The 25,625-nt window shown below is 32.7% G+C and overlaps 1 protein-coding gene across 1 annotated transcript in view; it reads left to right on the top strand.

Moving 5' to 3' along the window:
* The window catches only part of LOC128238547 (dystrophin-like), a 177,955-nt gene that overhangs the window by 121,985 nt on the left and 30,345 nt on the right, over positions 1-25,625 (top strand). Inside the window, exons 51-52 of the mRNA XM_052954580.1 lie at positions 19,347-19,516; positions 22,690-22,846. Coding sequence (XP_052810540.1) covers positions 19,347-19,516; positions 22,690-22,846 — 327 coding nt within the window. The remainder of the gene's footprint in view (positions 1-19,346; positions 19,517-22,689; positions 22,847-25,625) is intronic.

Here is a 25,625-nt window from a genome sequence, read left to right as displayed (position 1 = left end):
TCTTAGAAACCCCTTATGGAATGTGAAATATCTGATATGAGTATTTTCAGGACAGAAAAAACTGTTGGTTATATCTAGTTAGTTCATTTGAATAATCATAAATAGGTGTTACTCAGGTGCAAGCTTCTCTGACCTTTGTCTTAATTAAGGGTCGAAAAGTACTTCTTTTAAGCCACCATATAGTTAGAATCAATCTTGAACAACCATGGAGTTTTCTTGCCAAAGAATGGAAAAAAAAATAATTAACTGAACAGTGGGCTTACAATTATCTGCTCGGAATATCCTGTGCAATTAATGAATGTGCTATTTAAGTTCTCGTCTTTGACATTGGAAAAGAAAATCTCAACACTAGATCTGAATACTCGATCTAATTTCGCTCAGCATCCTAAAAGATTTCATGAATAACAATGATTATGCATTCTCAGTGGGTATTACATTGTTTTATCATATCACGCTGATTGCATGCGAGCCTTGATTATATTTGACGAACAACGGAACTTTCCCGCTTGTCATATTAGATGATGAATAATAAATGTACGGTGTGACAGTGTCGGAAAGGGAATGATGTATTGTATGATACATGAATCTCCACAAAATAGGAACTCACAGCTGTGGTTTCAGCTTCCTGATATTGTTTGTTCTAAAAGATGTTTTTTCTCTCTGACTGTCAAGCAGATATGCCGGGCATAATATTAAGTTTAATATCAGTTATCACAATATCAAAGACGTTATTAATTAAGAAGTGTCAACTACCTTGAAAGATGCACTCTTACTCTCAAATAAGATGAGTATCACAATTAATACAACTGTTTTAGTTTACCAAAAAAGATAAAAAAATATCGAAAACAATGGTTCTTATGATTAGGATACTGTGTATAATTTGAAAGAAAGGTGCAGAAAACATGGCTAATTTCTACCTTATGAGACAATTATTAAGTTGATCACTGTAATTCTTTTTGAACCCACCAGTCATTTAATATTTGCATGTGCATTTTCAGCTATTTAATACAAGGCAATAAATCGCACCTTGTGAACACCAAAAGTATATATTTCTTTTTTGCGCTCACATGGTGTCAAATAACTTGCAATCTAACACTCACAACGAACAATTATCCTCTATCTAAAAGTTTGCACTTATGTAAATGTATGAACAAACTAGACTAATGAAATACCAAAATAAAAAAAAGGCATCAAAAAGTAGCACTGAACAATTTGTTCAATGATGCTTTAACATTAGTATTTTTTGTTTCTGTTAAATATTTATAAGTTCATTTAAAATTTTCACTTGTCCAATAAATTTTGAAATTTAATAGTTATTAGGGGAAATCATTCTTGATGAAGTTTAATATTTTGTAACGCAGAGAAAATTGGCTCCCAGGGAATATTGTGAAAATGTTAAATTCATGTTTTTGGTTTGTGTTCTTTGTGTTATAAACAAACAGGGGTCTGAACATAAAATGCACATATTTTGTGCAGGTATTGAATTTTGTACTACAATTTATTGTCAAGCCCACTTGCAGTGAGACATCATTGTCACAATGGTGGTTCGGTCAAGCCCACTTGCAGTGAGATATCATTGTCACAATGGTGGTTCGGTCAAGCCCACTTGCAGTGAGATATCATTGTCACAATGGTGGTTCGGTCAAGCCCACTTGCAGTGAGATATCATTGTCACAATGGTGGTTCGGTCAAGCCCACTTGCAGTGAGACATCATTGTCACAATGGTGGTTCGGTCAAGCCCACTTGCAGTGAGATATCATTGTCACAATGGTGGTTCGGTCAAGCCCACTTGCAGTGAGACATCATTGTCACAATGGTGGTTCGGTGTATGTCCAATGTGTCTGTTAGTCCATCCGTCCAGACTCAACTTTGTTGGGGCTGTATTTTGACCATGCATTATTGGATTATTAAAAGACTTGCCATGAAGGGTCACCTTGATGAGGTGGCATATCGCGCACAGGACCAAGGTCTGTACCTGAAAGGTCAAGGTCAGACATAGAGGTCAAAAGTTGAAATGAGTAATTATAAATAGGATTGTACCAAGTAAAATGTCTGTCCCACCTCTTATCCAAGTCTTACAAGATTTCCAAGGAACTTGTCTCCATGTTTCTGATGATGAAGTGGTGTGTTGCTACAAAACCCCAGGTCTGCCCATCAAAGGTCAATGTCACATAAGAGGTTAAACATCAAAATGAATACTGTTGATGGGACTGGAAACATTTTTTTTACACCTTATCAGCAAGTGATACTCTTCCATATGATTGCAATCCATATGATTGCAAAAATATATGCTGTTACTTTTAAGGCATCACATAAAAACATAACCTCCAGAGGCTTTATAATAAAAATAATGACAAGCTAATTTCTACATCTGACACCTTAAAGGAACTAGACACCAGAATGATACACTTGCAAGAAAAAAAATGAAAATTGTCCAAAACTTACATAAAACTGATATTGATGTGTACAACACATTGAATCTTATCTACCGAGTATCACATTGCTTGGACATTTTTTGCATTTTTTTCAAATTCAAATTTTACTGGGATCGCCTACCAGTTGTAAATACCAGTAAATTTAAACATAACGTTTGTGTATGTATCTGTACTAATCATGTGACTTTCACATGCTAAATATACACACTATAAACTGGGAAACCATTATGCGCTTTTTTTAAAACTGATAAACTCAGCTGAGACAGCAACGAAATATTCTTTCAATCATGTAAAATGATGTATAATCGGCCTCGTACTAGCTCATATTGACAATTCTAGGCTTGTTTTGAGGAATTACTGTGTTTGCCAATTTTGGGACCATCTGGTGTCTAGCCCCTTGAAGTTACCAACAAAGTTGTCTGACAAAAACATACATTTGAGTTGTATACAATGTTTTCCAATATTGGACTGGTTAGCTATTAGAAAATGCGAGCACTGATGCAAATAAGGTTTTGTTCAATTTTAGCAGAATATTGTCTGAGTTTGAATAAACCAAATATTATTGGAATTGTCTGTGACACAATATCGGCAATTTTTTGCGCTATAACACTTATCACATATTTAGGTGTCCGAAAGTGCCGTAAGCCCAGAGTGGAACAAATAATTGAAAAATAGTACGGAATTATTGGATTTTCCCTTGTGCTGAAAAAAAAGTGTCACATTTAGAATGAAGAATAATGTTATACCATATTCGATAAACTATATCGGTCGTACGGAAGCTTTTTTATGTGGGATTAGAGTCTGTTTAAGAATATGGTAATCTCGTCAATGATAGAGAATTTGTATCTGTCTGGAATATGATACTGCCTTTGATATGGTAGATTCTGAGACATTGATTTATTGATGATTATAGAAATTTATTAAACATATCATAATGTATGTCAAACAAAATTTGAATGGAAATATTCTGCTCAGAACGTTCTTATTTGATATAATCTATTATTTAAAATATAGTTTGAAATTCAGAATATATTAGCAGACAGATATTTATTTGACATTTTGTGATAGATTATGCAGGAAAGACAGAAATCTGTCTTTCGGAGTGGGAAAATGATTTGAAAAACAGAAGTTGATCGGATTTATAAAAGTGGCTGGTCATTACCATAATTGGTCAGTATCAGCTGTTTAAAAAACAAACAGAGTGCAATTATGCCAGTTTTGCAGGAGGACATTTAAAAAATCTGTTCTAGGTCCATATTACAGAAGCATCTTATGTCTTTCTTAACATAAGTTAACTTAAGTGTAAAATGGATTTGTTTTTTAAAACTAGTTCTTTAAAATGGAGTTTTCATTTTTATAAACTTAGGTGTCCATATTTTAATTGAAGAATATGCACTAAGCTTAACACTTAATAAAAAATAATAAAGTAAATCAGTTAAGGAATTTGTTGAATTTAAGAAAAATATAAAAATTTAACTTAAGATGCTTCTGTAACATGACACTGCAGTTCCTTCTATTTTGGACTGCAGGAAGAAACTCATGTGAAATAAAAATCTTTTCTGAGAGATTTGTCTGAAGCCAGTTCTGGCATTACATGCAGAAGTTCCACAGAATAAGTGCTGTCAGACAATATGGTCGACCTAATCGACAGTGTACACTTAAATTGGAAATAATTATGCTGCGGAAAGGGCATTTGTGTGTGCACTTGGCTTTTTGTCTTTTCGACAGAATTGATTAAAATTGGATATATTTCTTAAGTTTGAGTATTAATTTAAAAGGAATGTAATGGTTGACATTAATTATTTGAGACAAATGGGATATCGGAATAAGTGAATTATGGAGTATAAATGTCTTGAAGAATATTACAAATTGAGACGACGGATGCATTAAGCTACATTTATTATTAAATGGTTAGAAAAATTCAATTGTTTGAAATACTGCAGTACAGTACATATGATTTTTTGTTTATATTTTCTTGGATAATACGAAGTTGAACACCAAAGTGTTACTGCTAATGGATTCCAGAAAACTTGTTTAACAGAAGGAATTTTAATGCCGCTGCCGTTAATATTAATATATTGACATGACACCAAACATTTACCCTGATAGATATTCATAGCTGTAAAACCAATGCAGAGATTTACTAACCACATAACAGTGGACAAACAAAGCGCATAAGGAATTGAATTTAATATACTTTTTTGTAAAACAAAGTAGGTTATGAATTATCGATAGCAGTCTGGCATCAATATCAATTTAACTGCAACGGTATCATACAATGTGGATCTAAAATGTGAATGACACACTTCATAAGTTAAGTACCAATGTGCTTTGAAACCTTAAATGCAATGAGCGAGAAGGTTCCCGATGAAGAATACAGGTCCCCGTTATCTTGCAAGCCACCAGGGGGAATAACTCACTGCTTCCGACGTCGGTTTTCTGAAGACGATAATCTGGTATTGACTGCAAGTCATTCTGAGGAACGTCTTAGTCGAAAAGCAACTGGATTTATACGCCACTTATCAGGGGAGCTAATCTGTCAGCCGAAGAAGCAAATTTTAAGGGAAACAACTCCGAGATCAAAGTCTCTTCAAAGGAATTACTCAGGGGAGATAACTGAACTGAAGTCTATAAATAGACAAAATTCAGGGGACACAATTCATGGATCTTCCAGAAGCCCTCTTAAAGTAAAGCAAAAGAAATTCAGAGTTACATTTGAGGTAATGTTTGATTTAACTGATGGTCAGTCTTTTATTAGCTTTTTGTTCCAGGAAGAAAATAATTTGTTTAAGTATTGTCATAGCGATGGTGTAGGTGCTCAGGGGTGTTGTTGTAGTGTAAAAACTTTGACCTTGACCATTATGCTTAAATACTGTCTACATTTCCACCAAACTTGGTACTCATATTGCCATATACAAAATGCACATGTACAGCAACCCCCATAACTCTTATCTGTAATAATTTTCAAGTTATGCCACTTTTTAAGAAAATAAAAACAACATCCACAAACAAATAGCATAGGTGTTCACTCCACAATTTCCTAATCAGGTTATTGTGATGGTAGTTTAAGCAATCATTTTATTTTATGTGAGAGCACAAAGGAACATGTTGAAAGTGTGGTTCTCTGCCTTTTAGATATAAGATGGTATTTATTTTTCAATAACTTTTGAGCCCTCCTCTGTTAGTAGTTCCAAGCTAATATGTAAAAGTAAAGCTCAACCCCTGATGATTATGCAGTTAACTTTCTCAGATGTGTGAAGTCAATTTACAGGCTATCAATGTTGCAAATGATTCTGAATTCACTGAGGGTATTTGGGCAGACAACAAAAGCAACCATCATTAAAGGCTCCATAACCTTCAAATGCTAAGCTCCTTTGCAAGCAGTAGCACAGGTAATTAAAAGTTGTCTTAAGCTGTGAGACTATTTAATAATTACCATCCTAACAGAGATTTGATTTCACAAGAATGTTATATATGGCGATTACTAAAATAGATTTCCATTTTAGAGGTGCATCTTTTTGCAGTGTTTCAGTTGGGCCTAAATTGGATTATAAAACGTTTCCCCTCACTCAACCAACGCCAAAAATCAGCCTTAATATTTTTGCATGTTTAGCTATTAAATAAACGGTTACAATTGTATTATCAGTATCAGAATTATAATATATAAATGAATATTTTTCAAAAATGCATTATTTAGTAAGAAGTTAAAGGTTTATCACTCCAAATCAATGTATAATGTTATACATATGTATGTATTGATTTTGAATAAGAGTGTCACTTATATATATATAATATAAATATAAACAAAAGCTTTTCGACATACTGTAAACCCTAATTTAATTAACATTATCTAATTATTTCCTTGCTAAAGTCTGTTTCCTCAGTTCAAAAAAAGCTTGTGTCTCACTGGTCATTGTTTTCACAATTCTAAACAAAACTCAAATTTTTATGGATTTTTGTTTGTTTTATTTCATGATGAAAAATTGACTTCATTAGAAAATTATTTAAAATACCAGCCCTGGGCCCTGTTAAAATAAAGGTCGTAAGACTGAAGACAATAACTTTCTAGGCGTAACTCCATTTTGGGCATATTTTTCCAATAAAAATGTCATAAGGACATTTATTGCATGGATTCTGCTGGTTACTTTACGGTTGAACCTGAGCCCTAGTAAGCAGTGAAAGGTTTAATAGTAAGATAAAAAAATTCTTATTGAAATGGGTCTTAGGAGAGGAAACAAAAACTATTTTGAATCTGGCCTATATGTAAGTCAGGATCTTTTTTAAACCCTGATATCTTAATTCTTCCATGTCAGAAGTCATTAAAATTTAAATCTGTGTAATTTCAGTAAATTGGTAGGACTAGTACGCATGCAAACAAACATTTTTTGAAGGATGGCCTATAAATTTAGAGCAGGGGTTAATTGACCATTTTAAGATTCAGCTATAAATGCTGTGGCTTTATTAAAGAATCCATCTTATGGGAAATAAATCATTCAACACTTCTATTATTTAACATTCTAGACTTTTATGTCCATATGGGAAATTTCAGAGTATTTTCAAAGAGTATTGAGTGATAAAAAAAATGATTGTGTATGGTAACAACACAAACACAGGGTTTATTTTATATCATTTGATGCTGTATATACATTTGTAAAATCTCATTAGTATGATGTTGAGCCTGTGGCAAGGAGTTGCGATCAATTCGTTTATGGGGAAACTGTCATGGTGAAACTACGTTTCCATTATCCGACAGGGATTAGTACATAATCTGTCAGAAAAGCATTTCCGTGACTTCGAACGCAACCTGTTTTTCCCATGCTTGTTAGCTCCCAGCTTTTCGTCACTTCAATGGAAATGACCAATAAAATGAACGTCCATCGAGACTTGACCTTACATGTTTGGTGTTCTTTGAATTTCGACCTTAATTAACAGAAATTGTAAATACGTGAGTTTTATTATTCATTAGAGAAAGAAAAAGCTATAACCTTTTGTGAAGAGAATTGGGAAGCTATTAGCCTAGAACAGAATATGTCCGGGAAATCGCTCGTCTATTGATTCAGACTGAAAGTTTGATCAATGTCCGCAGAATTTACAACTCTTCTGCTCCACAAAAGTGTCTTCCCTCCTTGGACATCTACAGAATGTGGGACGCTGAAATTGATAGCATTGTCTTGTTATCGGAGCGGTAATTGTACAAACTGTGAGAATAATTCCAATATTTAAGCAATTTATCTCCGTAATGGGACACTCGGTGGCTTATTGATCAGGAAATGGATTCTTTTATGATTAGTCCTGGTATAATATAATTTTCAGATAATTACGATTTTCGATAATTTTATTTTTCTTAGTATAATCTCATTTTTCTGTGATTAGAGTCACTGTTGAGAGATTTCCTAATTTATCAATTTAGCCTTTTCCCAGAATTCCTAACTTTTTGTGGGCAAGGGAACTAACTATGTATCAGAGTTTGATCATTTGTATTATAGCTATCTCCCTTGTTAAGGAAGACCAAATCTTATTTTGTGAAATGAGTTAGCTATTTATTTATTTTTCAAGGAAATACTAAAAAGCAAGATTTTTTTATCTCAGTAAACCATTTCTGCAATATTAAGTTGACTTCTTTTTGTATCCAAATGTTTTTTGTTCAAAATTTTAAGAATCTACTACCAATGCTCTGGGCATTAATTATAATAATTGGGCTTATCAGCTTTATGCTTCCAATGGACCTTACTTATCATCTAAGTGCCACCGTTTGCTTCCTGACCTGTGTTAGGGGGAGATAACTGATGTACGGACAGATAAAGCATGGTATGCGAGTGGTAAAGTATGATTTAGGGATATTGAGCTAATTACAAATTGAGAAGGGCAAATTACACCGATTCCAAAGTGACTTCTCAGACAGATTTTTCCCTTTTTTTTCTCTTATGAATCAATACATGGTTATATACCATATCAGACCAGTGGCGACTCTCCATCTTTGTAGGTTTTGAGGCTGAATGCTTTGTAATTTTTTAAAACATGGTGAACATGCTGGACTGACTTAAATGATCAGCTTCTTATTTTTTACATTTTAACTTCATTGCATTTAATCCTACGGGGATTGGGTAACTGTATCAAATATATAGTGGTTATGTTCAACATATATTTTGTCTAAGATTTATTTAATGTTTAGTACACAAGTGGAACTTTCATACCTAGTCTAAATAACACCTCTTTTGGGGTCGTGAATCACTAGAAATCAGTGTTTTTGTGTACAAATCTGTCAATTCACTGTTTTATTTATAGGAAATGTATTTGGAGGTCTGTTGGCCATTGACTTTTTATATTTCCTAAATGCTGACCAGTTATAGTATTGATTCGTGCATTCTGCTAAAAAAGTTTGTACTTGAAAGTTTTTTTAGCATTTGACATTATGATACTCGTAAAAAACACTATAACTGTGAACAATGTTGTTATTATTTGTATAGCAGTATGGGTTGGCAGATTAAATGTTTTGTTAATAAAATATCTTGTAATAAAAATATATATCAAGATTTATGTCTGCATAACAAAGTAGAAAGCTGGGGCATTACATATAGCTGCATGGGCTAAAGTACATCATCCGGCTGAGGGGGGTGGTGGGGGACTCAACTTGGCTGATGCATCCCCATTTTTTATATATATTTCTTTTGTTTAATGTCTGTTTTCTAGCATATATCTGAAGCCAAAATGCAGATTTCTATAAAACAATGTGGCCGGTCAGTGCCCACTTGGAGCCATGCCAGTGAAAAAGTAAATCAAAATGAAATTACAATTGATGAAAGTTTGTCTTGTGAAGGTAAATTAGAGGAGAAAATTTGACAGATAATAAATATAAAGTCAGTCTGCTATTAGATGTCATAAAGAATAAATTGACAGTTTCTAACAGTTGTTCATGATTTCTTGTGAAATATTCTGCCAAGAATAACTGATCATATTATTAATAATTATACTTGATAGTTAGCAAGGTTTCGGGGTAATTTATACAAAAATTGTTTGAGAGTTTATTTTCTTGGAAAATTATTTTTAGATAATGTAATCGAGTCTATTTTTTTCAGACAAATTCAGTCAAGATGTTGTTTTTAAAATTTCTAGAAGATTTCCAGAAAACTGCATGAACCCAAGGATTAAACATAAGATACAGAAACGGGAAACAGAAGATGTTTTGAGCAATTTCATGTTGTTTAATTGACGGTCTGGCGTTATCAACTGATCACATTGCCCACTGGTGTGAGTTTTAAATTAATTAACTGCAAAACATTTGCCTAAAAACCCTAAGTGGTCGAAATTATATTTTGTCCAATTAGATGGCAGTATTTTTCAAATCTGCCCATACAATATGTGGGGGAATGCCATGAGGTCGAGCCATAGTGCAGTCCATATAGGCATGGCCAGACTTTAAAGTGATACTTGTATTTATAATCAATAAAATAAGCATATACTTTAAGTGATTAATCTTTTAACTACTTACTAAATAATGTATTTATGGAAAATAATAATTACTGATAACAAGATTGTAACCGTGTATTTAATAGATGAAAATGCAAAAATATTAAATAACTGGTGGGCCCTTAAAGATTTACGAAGACACTTATATCATCTCATTAGGTAGAAATAACGTATTTTCTGCACATTTCTTTCAAATTAAACACAGTATTCTTCATAAGAAACATTGTTTTCGATATTTATTTATCCTTTTCAGTAAAAATTGTATTAATTGTTGTAATGCTTATTTGGGAAGAAGAGTCCATCTTTAAAGACTATAATACCCTTGATGAAATTACATAGTGAGAGATGGATTAATGATTATCAAAAAGATGTGTCCACATTTTTGTTGCTTTATCAACGATTATGAGAATGTTTTGTGTGTCTTAAAAATTGCATAACAAAATAAATGAGGCATTGCAGCTTTAATAGGTGAAAGTCTTTGATCAAAGACAAGATATTTGTATTTCAGCTGCATTAGCATCAAGCTTTTAATTTTCAATGATATCGGAATGTCAAAACAATACCAGAAGTATTGTCTAAATTCACTGAAAGAGTTTTTTCAACATGGAAATGAAAGTGTATTTAACATGATGAGTGTACAAATGTATTTAATGTAATTTTGCATGCAGTTTTCAAAAGAAACATCCCATGCCTGAAGGAGGTACAAAACATATGTTCATCTTGAGTTAAAGCTATGAAAAAAAACTCTTGTTAAGAGTTGAGCTATGAAAAACATTTTCACTGAGATGCTAATGCATTAACTCTGAGCTGTCTTTGATGTTATTAGGCCAACAAAAAGCACTTCTGAAATAATTATGTTTCTGGTCCTAAAACTGATAGATTCCTTTGAGCTCTGAGCTGTCTTTGATGGTATTAGGCCAACAAAAAGTTCTTCTGAAATAATTATGTTTCTGGTCCTAAAACAAAGATAGATTTCTATGAGCTCTGAGCTTACTTTGATGCTGTAAGGCCAATTAAAAGTTGAAATAATTATGTTTCTGGTCCTAAAACATGAAAAGATTTAACCTTTTGTATTTGATTTCAAGGCTGGTAAGGTTATAATGATTAGAAAATAGATATGTAGGGAAGTTTTGTTGAATATAAGTTATGAATGTAAATGCTTAATCAAGAATTCTCATGAAAAATCCATGAATGATTTTAGGTTGACAATTTCTTCTGGAAAAAACTTTTTTGAGTTATTTTTATAGCCCTTTATCATTATGGCATTATCATCTCATGATAGAGAAAATGCAATTTTTTAGAACTAATGGCCAAAACCGAACAGCCATTTACATGATAAATTGTACACAAATTATAATTCACATTTATTATGTGTGCAAGTGTAGACTTTTTGGCCTCTGGCTGGAATAATTATCAAGTTATGCCTCTTTTAATGATAGTTCGATGATTAGTCATGATTTTTTTGTTAACTTGGCTTTAACATAATAAAGTCTTCAAAAATATTATTCACATGCAACTTTGTTCATTATCATCAATATTCCTAGTGACAATGAGCACAATTATGTAGCTACACTGATAACTCTCGATTAAAAAATATTGCATTATGCCCCTTATTTGGCTGCAGAACTGCAGTGGTCGCTCTCTTAAAAATCTCAGATTAAATTAAATTGTTGCTTACCTGAGCTTATAATATTACATGACAAATATAAATCTTCTAAGCATTAGGCCCACTTATCTAGATGAATATTTCTGAAGTTGTGCCCCTTGATCAGCTGAAAAAACAGACGGGGCTTATCATGGCAAGCACTTTTTCTACTTTCAAAATGATACATTTGAAGGAGAAAATTATCAATTAACTGAAGACATTTAAAAAAAATACAATCAGAATCATTTTTACCTTACTTTTTATTTTTTACTTTGAGGCAAATATTTACCTTTTACTTTTTATTTGAGGTAATTTTTTTACCTTACTTATTGCTTTGAGGTCAATCTTTCCTCACAAGCAATTTGATACCTCTCTTCTAAATTAAATTATGTTTGAAGTTGTTGATGTTATTTTTCTAAGTGTCTAAATGACATGGCTATCCTTTATTGAAGGCTTTATAATGACTCCAGAGAAGAAACTACTTTTTTACAAAAAAGTTGTTGCCTTTTTTCCTGCGCATCTTCAGATTAATTTAAACATAAACCATATGTTATGTTCTTTTTGTGATTTTCCCCAAGGTATTTACCAGTTTAATATTGTTGTATTTTTTTTTTTTATTAAATGTGAAATTTTGGTTATTTTATGCAGTTCATTTGTATGAGGTATATAGCTACTTAAAGTTTAAGGTGCACTCAGTGTTTAAATGATTTAGTCTATTTGTTGTTGTTTTTTTCAAAGAAAATAGAGGATGTAAATTTGACATAGCCTTTGATCAAGGCGTAATTACTGTAGTGCAAAAACTTCAACCATGACCAAATCTAAAAAAATAAGATATTCAGATGAAACTTGGTATAAATGTTCCAGAAAAAATACACACAATCAGCAGGCCCATAACTCTGGCTTAATTTATTAAAACTTGAACCCCTTGTTCAGGTGGAAAAAAAGTATAGCATTTGTTTAGGCTCAATGGTGCTCTTGTTTCGTGTTATAAAACTGAATTTTTATTTATTGTTGAATTACAGATTAATAAATATTCTTTTTTTGTACTAGAAATATGTGGCTGTTCAAAAAGATCTCTCTAGTTTAACACATAAAGCACAGCCATACCTGAGCTTTTTGACAGGGCTAATCATTTTGAGCTAAGGTCAGAGTAGGATGCTGACTTTATAATGTACCACAGTGATGTTAAAGCTTTCTGGCAATTAGGGATGGATTTCCGTGCCAAATACTGCTAAATAATTGTAATGAATTGACAGAAAAGTGCTTAATTGATTTAGTTAAAGGTGGAATAGGTGTTACCAATAACAGTGGTAGTATTGGGTATCTGATTAATTTGGTGATAGTGAAATTTGAATAGAAATTGAAAGTATCGAAATTGGAAATACTGACTGTAAAATTGGAAAAATATGCCTGTAAAATAGGAAAGCTGTCTAAATTATACACATGACTAATGAGAATTGTGTTTGTCTAGTTTGGAATTTAGGTTGAAGATGGATTTACAATAATTATATAGTTTGGCAATTCATGAAACAATGGTGTCAAGTTATGATGATGGAGAAATGATTTATGAAGCTTCGTTCAGTTAATCATCCTGAAAAGTTGGTTTTGAAAGTGATAGTTGGCGTTGAAAATGCAAATATTTGTTTAAGCATTCGCAGAAAATTTAGTTATTCTGTTATAACATATTTTAAACTTGGATTTTCTGGCTTTCTGTGATTGTCTGCATTTGTGATATTTTTGATGAGGAATACTAATATATATAATGTGCATTCTTAATGAAGTCAAGACTGATGTACAAAGTGTTATTGTTAGTGGGTGTTTTTAGTCCTCTAAAAGAATAAGTCAGAGGGCAGGGTGCATCACGGCGCCCACTAATGGTTTAGAAGACCAAAATAAGTGCCAGCTTTCTTAGTGTTTAGTGTGAAATGCTGCGAGAATGCATTTATATTAGCCAGTGGGCACGCATATTAAGCTTTGAAATTACCCACTTAATATAACCAAATTATGAATGACTGAGATAAAAGCTTATAATAGGCATTGTTTTTTGTTACTAAATGGAAATTTGTGGTAATGTTATTTGCTGTATGGATCTTTGGCTGTCAGTCGGCTTTTCTAAATGATTAATTGTGACTCTGTCTAGCGAATCCGTTGATGGAGGGGTGGGCATGAACACTAAGCATTTATTATGTTATAAATTATTAATATTAAATATATGTCTGCTATTGAATATTCAGAACATTTAATTATTCAAAAGTTTCTTATAGTGTAATTTTTTATTCTAAGTATAAAATTAGCAATAAGCAATAAATTATTGTATGTTTTAAATTTTGAATTTATTTTGACTACATAAACAAATTTTATATGATCATTTATTCTTAGTTTTCATTGATCTTAATATCATTCAATTCATTCAAATTAAAATGCAAATTAGCATGCGTTGAATTTGTAAATATGCAGCTATTATTGGTACATTTTTAAAATATGGATTAAAGAAATACTAAATAAATGTCAATGAAATGCTGGACGAATTCAGGGATTTATTTTCTTTAAAGAATTATATATGATCAAAAAATAGTTTTCTATGGATTAGATGATCCACATCATTGGCTTTCCTGTGGTCAGTTTTGCATTAGATTTTCTGGGTCTTTATAAATATGTAAAAAAAGTTATTAATGTATAAAATAATTTGATTTCAAAGGAATGAACATCCTTCCTAATAAAAGATTAATCTGCCTTCCCTTTAAGCAACTATAAATTATTTGCTAGATTTTCATCCCTTCCAGCCCTCTTTTTTGTGACACCCCTTAAATTTTATTGACTCAAATGTATAAAAACCTTGGGCATTCCAAAAAATGAAATGTTAAAATAAGTTTAAATGAAGCTTAGTACTGTCCGGGTTAGTACTGTCCGGGTTAGTACTGTCCGGTCTATTTCGGGTTGCGGGTATTTTTTTGAGTTTAAAGTCAGGTATTAGGCTAAACAAACTAATAGACTCATTGTGGCCACACTTCCAAATGCTTAAGTGATTTGATGTCCCAATTGGTTCAACAAAATTCAAAGTTTGGACAAGAAACAAATTGTTTATTTTGTTGGCCTATCTATTGGACATTCACCTTCACTGAACAGAACAGGCATCTTTACATTCTGATGGTCCAGTACTTAAAACTTTTATTGTCTGGTGAAAATGGATTAAAATTCTTCTGAAGATGTAGAAAATCCAGGATTTTGTCAATTTTGGAGATAAGATGAACAGGCAATTTTGATGGTTGGAACTTAAGTCTTCCAGTACTTTAAACCATGAATTTGCCTGCAGAATCTTCAATGAATGAAGTATTTAATATATGCAGTTGGGGATTATTATAATAAAAAGTTTAAGAATGAGTGTGCAATTTTGAGAAATATTAACATAAGTACTGAGTGTGTATTGCACAAAAACATTTCGTAGGGAATTCAATGAAAAGCATGTTATTATTATTACTGGATTGTACATGAATGTTGTACATGGATTACTCCCTCAGAATTGTAGTTTTACAAATATAACAACTGTTTTTAAGATCGTTGCATGTTCTTCTGAATTGAAACCATGGAGTTTGTTAGGACAGTGAGATTGTGGTAGTTATTAAGACTTTGCTTAGGAATTATAAAAGTTTCAAAATATTTGTGACCTTACGAAGCTGGGAAAACATCTGGATGTGTTATCTTTGTGCGTTTTCCGAGTCCAAGTTAAAAGGTGGAGTGGGGGGAACTTGCAGCGGTGCTAACCTCGGTTGCACGAAACACATCGCGGGATATTCACGCCCGACATGATCGTGTAGAACTCTCCCCGTCTCTAATACACATTACGATGAATTTGAAAACTATACTGAGGAAGTTTGAGCAGGTATAAAATAAAATAAATAAATAAAGATATATATATTAAATATAACCGGTTGATGATCATTGCAATCACTTGTGATGTTGCTTATAAATTATTTATTTTGTAGTTCTTTTAAGAGAAAGATAATTTTTTGTTTAATATGAATTTGGTGTTTACTATGTTTTTATAAAGAAATGTTAAGATTTCTGGCTATTTAACATAAGATTGACGGCTTTATTTAGTTCGAAAAAGGGATAGTAAATATAATGGTTATATTATTTTCGAAATGTAGTACTGTCACTTGTTTCTTTTATACGAAGCTTTTAACATTTATAAGCTTTAAACATAATTTATTATTGTAGTATGACTTCGGCTTTTTACGGGGGCGTGTGAATATTATATTCAATCTTATGATTACATTATAGTACAATTACATTTCTTCGACCATATTCAAATTCCCACGGGTTCAAATAACCCCTACGTTTGATGTGGTTGCAAAGTTGTCTTACACACCAGGAAGAAATAAGTGTCAAATTTGATAAATTTAATAATTCTTGTTATTAAATAGTTATTTTTTATATTTAAAGATGCACTCCTATTCCTAAATCAGTAACACCACAATAAATGCAAATCTTTTAATTTAAGAAAGAATAAATATGGAAAACAATGTTTCTTATGAACGATACTGTGATGAGTAATAGAAAGAAAGGTGCAGAAAACACTTCTCTATGAGGCAATAGTCTGTCACTGCTAACCTTTAAGCACTCACCAGTCATTTAATATTATTGCGAATTCAGAAGTTCAATACAGGGTTACAATCTTGTTATCAGTAATTTATATTTTCCAAAAATGCAGGATTTAGTAAGTTAAGTCGGAGGTTTATCACTCAAAATGTATGTTTGATATTAATGTGTATGTATTGATTTTAAATAAGAGAGTCACTTTAAAAAAAAAAATTGTATCAGATTTTCTTAAAAAAGACTCCATTTACCTGATGGTTGTATTAAACATGTTGAGAAAAATCACAATTAATCTAAAAGGTGGATACCCTAGGGGCTCAATATTTTTGACATTTTGCAGCAATAATTACATTAAATATGGTAGTGATTGGAACCAATTTTTTTGGCTCTTGCAATGAACTGGCCATTATTAGGCGGCCATAATTCATCCCAGCTCATTAACCCTAATGGCCACGTGGTTGTAGCCAAGATAATAAAATCAGGATTTGACTCATAAATAAATGTCAGATGTTTCATAGTTTTTGTTGGTGCAGTTTCCATTTGCAGTGAGGTTAATTGTTGTTTGATGTTAAAACTACTTGGTTTCTATAGGTCATGCAATGTGGGGAAGTGCTTTAGAATGTCTGGGTAATGTTACATCAGTGGCTATAAATTCATTTAAGCCTTAATTTTCATTCTCCATTAATATAAACAAATTGAATAAATTTAAGCCTTAATTTTAATTCTCCATTAATATATACAAATTGAACAATATTTTTTTCTACTGACCAAATCTTTAAGTTTGATTTCTACTGAATAAAATATAATGATAACATTTATGTATTATGAATAGTGAAATGCACTTGGATACATTGTGTGCATACTACGCTTTTACAGTATATTGTCAAGATGTTAAGAGCAAAAATTGAAAACTAAGAAAGAATATATTTAAAATTCACATCTGCTTCATTCAATGTTAAGAAAAAAATGAAAGATTCAATCCTGGAGTTACTCTTTTACTTATTTATTACCTCCCTTTGACAAAGTTAAAAAAGTATTTATTACCTCCCTTGAACAAATGTTAATTGGTCTGCAGGTTCTCATTATGTCACCTCTTACACAAACATCAGCACTAAAGCTGTCTGAAGTGCAGATTTACTGTAAGATTATATGATTGAGAATACTTGGGGTATAATTATTCTGTAATACTTCCATTTCGCTGTTGTCATTGAAAAGTACTTGACAATTACTTCCCTTTATTAAATGGTTCTTATGTTACCAAGTTAATGGACAATTAAACCATTAATTAATCCCTATTCTGGTGACTTCAAAGCAATATAATACATTGATGGAATATAGATTTGCTTTAATGCAATAAAATAAACAAATACAAAGGATATGAAATAATTTGTAATGTTTTTCATTTGATGTTCAGACTGTCTTTATAGTTTATAGTAAAGTCTTTTGTAATACATGTTCATTACAGTACTTGGGTTTAAACTGGAGGGATTTAAGTTGTCTCACATATATTTGTGTCTTTACATCTGGCTTATTAAAGAAAGAAGAGGTCTCTTCAAAAGGAACTAGCATATGACACCTGGATCTCCTTGTATTTCACTCTGTTTTCTTGCTCATGTTATTTAAATTTGTAGATGTAACTGGGATATGTAGTCACCTGCATCTCATGTCACTAAAAGCATTTATAAACCACTTAGTTATGATGGCCTCATTGCAAGGTCAAGTCATAATGCAGTCAATGGGCGGGCGCAGACTGTCATAATCTCTAAGAAATGAATAGTGACAGTTAAATAAAACATAATCATCATTCTATCATTATCATTTGTTAATATAAAAATTAAAAAAAAAAGTAAATTTTTACTCATAACTCTGAAAGGACTCACTCATGTTTTTGTAAAATGCTTCTTTTTTGTATGACGAATAAAAGTGTGGCAAATCACTATGAGGGTTAAACCAAAACATGGAACTCTTCACCAAATGTTGATATCTTGTCTGAAGACTACAATTTTCATTAGCTTTAATAATGGCTACAAGCAATTTGTTGTTGGGTTATTTACATTATTACATGATGTTATAAATGTATTGTTAAAAAGTCAAAATATGCATCACTTTTGTATAAGTCCTGGTGTGCTTAAGTGGTTAAGGTGTCTTTTTTCTTCACTTGACTGGCATATGGTTGGCACCTAACTAAAATCATAATACTTTTTTTAACTTTAATTGTATTTTTTTCGGCAATTTCAATATCATAGAGTAAATTGTATTTTTTTCTGCAATTTCAATATCATAGAGTAAAATAATGATTAAATAAGTGTTTTCAGATAAAATACCACGAAAACTAATTTTTGGTCCAAAAAAATGATCAGGAGTTATATTTCAGTGAATCTTCTTTTCTGTTTTCTTTACAAAAGATAATTGTGTTTAGAGAAAACAATGTTATGTTGTTTTAGGTTTTATGTTTCAACTCTTAAACTTTTAACCCAACGTTTAAACGTCTTATGTCAACAGATTGTTTTTTTGTGTGAGGAGATTTGAAAAACTATGACATCTCGATGTGTTGTATCAAATCTCTTAAATATTTCTAATTAGTTTTACTTTTGTTCGAAATGTTAACGTAATGTCGATTGAAAAATAATTTCACGATATTTTTTAATTTAAATATTAAGCATAAAAAATGTGTATGATCAGTGATGTATTTCAAAGTACTAAATGTAAAAATGACCAATATTACGATGCAAGGTGTTTCATGGAATAATTTTACTATTATATAATTACAAAATTATACTTAACTAACAAACAAACTACCACACTCCTCCCACTTTCTGTTACAGGATTTCATTGACACTTGAGTGGATATAATATAGTTCATTAATAAGATAAATGGAAATGTTCACCTTAAAATATATCTCCTCCCACATTTTTATTTCAGGACCTCTGTGCTTAAAACTCACAGTCACCATGCAAGCAGAGTGAGGCAAAAGTTGAGAATTTATCAATTTAATTCTCCCACTTTCTCATCACTTCTGATTTTAACTCCTATTTTCTCATCTAATCCCATTTTTCATTTTAACTCCTCACGGTTTTTATTCTAGGACCGAGCTGAGGTTGACAGGGGCGGGTAACAGTTAATTAGCTGAATTGGGCTGATTCAATTTTAGATATGACCCCTTCCACTATCCTTAATATTATCCTCCCATTTCTATTCCAGGACCTCCAGGCTGAGGTCGACAGCCATCAAGGCGGGTTTGACTCACTGACAGGGGCGGGGCAACAGTTAAGCACCAGAATGGGTGGGGCTGATCTACAGCAGCTGCAAAGACGATTGGAGGAAATGAACCAACGATGGCTCGCACTCATGACCAAGTCCATGCAGATAAGGTGGGTGGCCGATGAACATTTTGTTTCATTTTATAATAAGTATATAATAGGTTTGCCTAAAATGTTGGCATGAAATTTTCAAATCCATTTTTCTTAATTGTCTGTTGTATTTTGAAGAAAGAAAGTCTTATCATAGCATTGGCGCTGTCATTGGCAGAGTAATGCAAAAGCATTCATCAAAGACATAGTTTTTAAGCAAGGTTGATGACTCATTATGGCTTAAATTATTGCAGAGTTATGCCCCTTGGCCTAATGAGAAAAACAGATAAGGCCAGAGTTTTTTTATCTTTAGATTTACGGGATATTTTTAAAAAGTTGGGTAAGGAGGAGGAAATAAAAAATATATATAATATGCATAAAATGTCCCGAAGGAGAAATAAAAAAAAATAAAACGGATTTTTCTCCGATTTTTTATATTTTTTAAATCTTCTTATATCATGAAGACAAAACACACCTTACTTGTGTCAGCTATTTCATAGGCCGAACAAAGGGGGATAGATCCCCATAAAGTTTCAAAAGCATAATTTAAAGATCCTTTTAAAGACCGAAAATATTGACCTCAACTCTGAGTTCAAGCGCTTATTGAAATTAATTGTACATATTTGTTCGAATATATCTATGCATATGTGGTGCATATATTATCAACCCATAGATTTTATGAAACATGTCAGTGTAATAAAGAAGTTAAAATGGCCATTTCTAACCTTTTGCCCACAATATAAGCATATCCTTTCATTGAACAAAGTTTCAGACACGGTAATGCACTAGTCAATTGTAACCACGTGCCTCCACCCCCCCCACCCCCCCCCACCCACCCCCACCCCCCCCAGGTCCGGGGTATAGCGGCGACTTTGACTTTTGGTCCATCTAACCCCGGCTAAAATCCACGCCCTGCATGGACAAACAGATGGTAAAATCTCCGCCAAATGCCCCCGCACCCCAGTGTCCCTAGGTAAGGCCCATTCCCCGCTTTATTTAAAGTGAAGACAAAACCACCGCATTCACCCGGCACTGCGGGGCCACCTGAAAGGTAAAAACACGGCCCATTTCCCTGGCAATCCCGGATCTGGGGGGCCGTGGTTACAAATGACTGGTGCATATAAGGAGGTCAAATGTGTTTTTCTGTCTTTAACGAAATAGCACCGTGACAATTTACCGTGATGTAGTTTTTATATAGAAAATATTACCAAATAAAGTCTAAGCCCTGATAGAAATTCCACTTCACTTCAAACATTGACAGGGCTTATGGATACACAGACAGTCAATATCTACATTTATGTACTTTACCATAGGAAATTAGGGAGCATTAAGATAAATTTGACAATATGTTTCAAAAAACCAGGTCTAAGAACTGAATTTAGAATCAGTCCTGAACAATATCCTTCTAATTCCAGCTATGCCCGTTTGCAATTAGGAAACGATCAGTTTGACTTCTTGTACTGACTGCCAAATATCTTCTGTTCAGATTTTTCTGTCTTATCGGAAACACACACTATGTTAATATTACAACATTTTCAGTATTCTATAACGATTTAAATTCTAAATCATTATTAAACTAATTAACAACTACGAACGTATCATGATACCTTGTGTTTTTCTCTTCAAATATGTGATCGTGAAGCAGTGTGTTCAATGCTCCTCAGAGTCAAATTCAGAAAAAAATATCCATTTTGACTATGATGAACACGGTATCATTTTGCAGTTTGTGTTTGTCAGAAGCTTTACATTTTTGCGCTGTAATCCAATTTATCCTTGCTAATATACGAAGTGCGCCAACGACTTTTAATTGACAATACAACCCACGAATTTCTTTATCCTTATTTTGACAAGAAGTTGCGCAATCATTCCACGAATCGCGAACAACATACTGAATCTACCAAAAAATCACAATAAACACGCTTTAAGTTCTCCACGGTTTGATTTAAATAAAGAAAAATAAACATAGGAACGTCTTTGTAGTAAAACATTTCTATATAGCTGCAGAAATTGCGAGAAATAAGGGGTATGACATTAACTACTTTCACTTTTGACAGAACGTTGTTATGGTAACGGGGTACCTGTTCTGTTTCCCGCGTATTTCCGACTGGTTTACGTGGTTTGTGCAGTAAAAAGACCGATAATGAATAACAATTGGTACACCAGTTTGTTCTGAGATATGGGTTATAGAACACTAATTTTATTTTCTTCTTAAAATTGGAGCAACGTTCGTCGGAAAAAATAAAAATAAAACTACGAAAATGAATTTTATTTTTATTTGGGTTTTGCAATATTTAAGTAAAAGAAACTGAGTGCTCATTGTTGTTTTTTATTCTGCATATAAATGCATGTCACAGTCTGTTGGAACCTTTTAAATGAATGGTTTAGAAAGATAAATGGTTAAAACATAACGAGGAATGGCATTTTGCAATTTTTGGAATCGTTATATTGTATTATGCATATAAATGTATGTCACAGTCTGTTGGTACCTTATAAATAAATGATTTAGAAAGTTATATGGTTAATAAATGGAAGGGGATCGATGGGCTCATTTTTCAAGTTTTTATAGGGACTAGACACCAGATGATAGAATTCCAAGAAAAATAGAAAATTGTCAAAAACTTACATAAAATTGACATTTTTGTGATGATTGCATGAATCTTACTTACTGATGTATGACATTGCTCACGACCCATGCATCTTTCGCAGTTTTGCTCATTTTTCGACTTCAAAATTTACTGTGGTTGTCTTCCACGTAAATCCAGTAAGCTTAAAAATAGCGTTGGTATATTAAACTGTTCTCATAAACAGATATGATTTAAACTGGGAAGCCATTATGCGCTATTTTTAAACGGGGAAACTCAGATACCACAATTGTTGTGTTTATTCTTTAAATCATGTAAAATGATGTATTATCAACCTCCTACTAGCTTGCATTGACAATTCTAGGCTTGTTTTGAGGAAGTGCTGTATTTGCCAATTGTAAGACCATCTGGTATCTATTCCCTTTAAAATGGCGTTTTGAGGGCACACTGCATATGGACCTTACTCAATATATTGTCATAAGTTTGTATGGAGTAACATCACCATGCACCAGTCCTCAAATTCCATACATAGAGTCAAATGTTTATCTAATTTTATACTTTTTGGTCACTTAAAGAATACAAAAAAAAAGTGAAAATTTTCTTTCATTACAGAGGTCGCCTGGAGACAAACACTGAGCAATGGCTGCGTCTTCTACACACTATCGAGGACCTCCTAGCGTGGATACTTAAAGCTCAGCATGAGCTTAAAGCTCAGAGACCTGTTGGGGGAGATAACTCTTCACTTTTGAAGCAGTTGGATGTTAATCAGGTATGACTTGATTTTCTCCCTTTGATATTAGGATTGTCTGTTTTAAGAAAAAAACGTAGAGGTATTGTCGTAGCTTTATTGTCGTTGTCGGGTCGCTGTTTTAAAACTTCAACCAGTTTGACCATATCTCAAAAATATTGTTTAAAGTGAGAACACATGTTGTAAGAGTTTATTAAGTTTATTTAAAAAAAAAATCAAAAAAATCCCTGCCTAGTAATTTAGGGGATGTTACCCTAAACATTTTGTTTTGTTAAGGCCTGAGAGTGCAGGGGCCATTATTGAATAAACAAAATAGATTTGCCTTTAATTTAAATTTAGAATTTGGGTGTTTTTGATTGGTCTGTTAAATTCAATGGCCATTAAAATGAATGGACTCACTGAGGCATGACTAAGGATAAGGATGTGAATTATATTCAATAACACCCCAGGTTCATTGGTTTAAGTGTCTGCCTCTTACGGTTTAAAAATAGCATTCGTATATTTATCTGTACTCATAAATAGATATGTTTTAAACTGGGAAACCATTATGTGCTATTTTTAAATGGGGAAACACAGACGAGACAGCAACATGTCATTGTTGCGTTTATTATTTTGATAATGTAAAATGATGTATTATCGGCCTCCTGCTAGCTCGCATAGGCAGTTCTAGGCTTGTTTTTAGCTCTACTGGCCAAAGGCCAGAAGAGCTTATGCGATGGTAATGTGTACGTAGTATGTGCGGTCGTGCGTTCGTGCGTCTGTAAACAATTGCTTGTGAACACGATACAGTCTTCAGTTGAAACTTGTACAGTATCTAGATATCCATTAGAGTCTTTCGAAAACCAGCCAGATCCACCCATGCATGCCTAGATTAGGGCCCTTGATAGTATAAAAAAATGCTATTGTGTAAACAATTGGTTGTGAACACGATACAGTCTTTAGTTTTGATTGTATCTCAATGAAACTTGTACAGTATCTAGATATCCATTAGAGCTCGGTTCCTTTCGAAAACCAGCCAGATCCGCCCATGAATGCCTAGATTATGGGCCATGAAAGTTTTAAAGAAATGCTTTCTATTTTTAGCCAGGTCTGCATGAGCAAATTCTATTTTTAGCCAAGTTTACATGTACATGTAAATTCAAGTCTAGAGTTAACCCATTTCATTCTGAGACCCAGTTAGATATGATACCTTGAATATCTGGGCATTTTCCAATGACTGATAAGCCAGCTGCCCTTTTATGACCATTGTGTTGTATAAACACTAATAACTTCTTTATTATTGGTACAAGACCCAATAAAGATTACATATTTGGAAAGGAAATAAAAATATGCACATGTTTATTTAAGTTTTATTAGCAAATGATTTTAAATAAATTATATTTTGCAAGTTAACCAGGTGATGATGAAAAAAAAAACACCAAAAAATAAATATGTACCAATTGAAAGCAAAAAAATCACACATAATTTTTTTCAAATGTCACATAATCCAATGTATGAAAGTTTCTAAATTAATCTGTCTTTAAAATGCAGAAAGAATTATGCATTTATTTTAAATCTATAAAAAGTTATAACAGTTTATATCATCCCATGTCCACTTCGGAGCAAATCAGGCGGGTGGATGTTCATCGCGATGTTGGTTGGCATAGCAGTTTGAATCCTCAACCAGTAAGGTCCAGAAGTCTTGCCCCCATAACAGTTTTATTGATAAATGACAGTAGTGCAATATCCTGGCTTTCTTGGGTCATATTGTTCTTTAGGACCACCATTCTTTGTATTCCCACTTGGAAACCTTGGGGTGATCCTCTTTGTCATTCAATCATTCTAGAACTCCTCAAGATCGTCATAAAAACTCCACCAAATAATGCAAATGTCATAGTTTGTGATTTCTATCGATGTTTTAATATGTCTTCTGTTTGTATCAAACAAATTCACATAAACTTCGTCATTATAACCATCCCAATATCACTATCGTCACTGTGGTCGAAAGTCCTATCCATTTCAACAAAAATTTGCATCAAAATCGCAATAAAAAGCTTAAATTTAACTCGATTTTTGAGTTTTAAAATTATTTCTTCATTAAAATTTTCTGCGCATCTATCTGCGCATAACATCCGGTCATTCCGGAAAACGTATAAACCGGAAACAATACAGCCAAAACGAAAGTAAATAAAGTGAAAGTTCAGTACGTCAAAAACTACACCTTTTGGTGTATCCCGCATGTAAAGGGTAACTACACCAAAAGGTGTATCCCGAATGAAATGGGTTAAGGGAGACAATTTGCAAGTCTAGGATTTTGAGAGACAATTTGCTTTTTGCTTCTTCAGTTGATTTTGTGAATTACTCTGCCTTGTTCTTGTTGAAAGCCCAAATGCCATTTTTTAGCTTTAAGTTCTGTAGTTTGTGCATTCATCTTAACAAAATTGGTTGTGAATGTTTAAGTTATGCACCTGGTTTCATTACTGGCCACACCCAGGGTTCACAGGTTTGGTAATCATAAATCTGGAAAGGTTTGAAAATCTTTTTGTGTGTTGTGCACATCCATTTCAGCACAATTGATTGTGAATGTTTGTTCAAATTGATCAATGTTGTCCTTGGATGCCCTTGACTTTGACCTTTTGACCAACTTTTTTTAACTTTTAAAACTGCAGAAATTTTTACTATGAGTACAGTTTTGAAAGCATTTTTTTTTTGTCAGATGACTTTTACTTCACACATATTAAAATAGTTCATGCAACTAATCTGCTTACAATACTTTCTGGGCTCAGATGTTGAACGTGCTACGTTTTCAGGTAACCCAAAC

The sequence above is a fragment of the Mya arenaria genome, chromosome 6, assembly GCF_026914265.1.
Source record: "Mya arenaria isolate MELC-2E11 chromosome 6, ASM2691426v1".
Classification (NCBI taxonomy): Eukaryota; Metazoa; Mollusca; class Bivalvia; order Myida; family Myidae; genus Mya; species Mya arenaria.
Note: the sequence above shows the minus strand (reverse complement) of the source record. Positions and strands in the feature narration are given on the sequence as shown.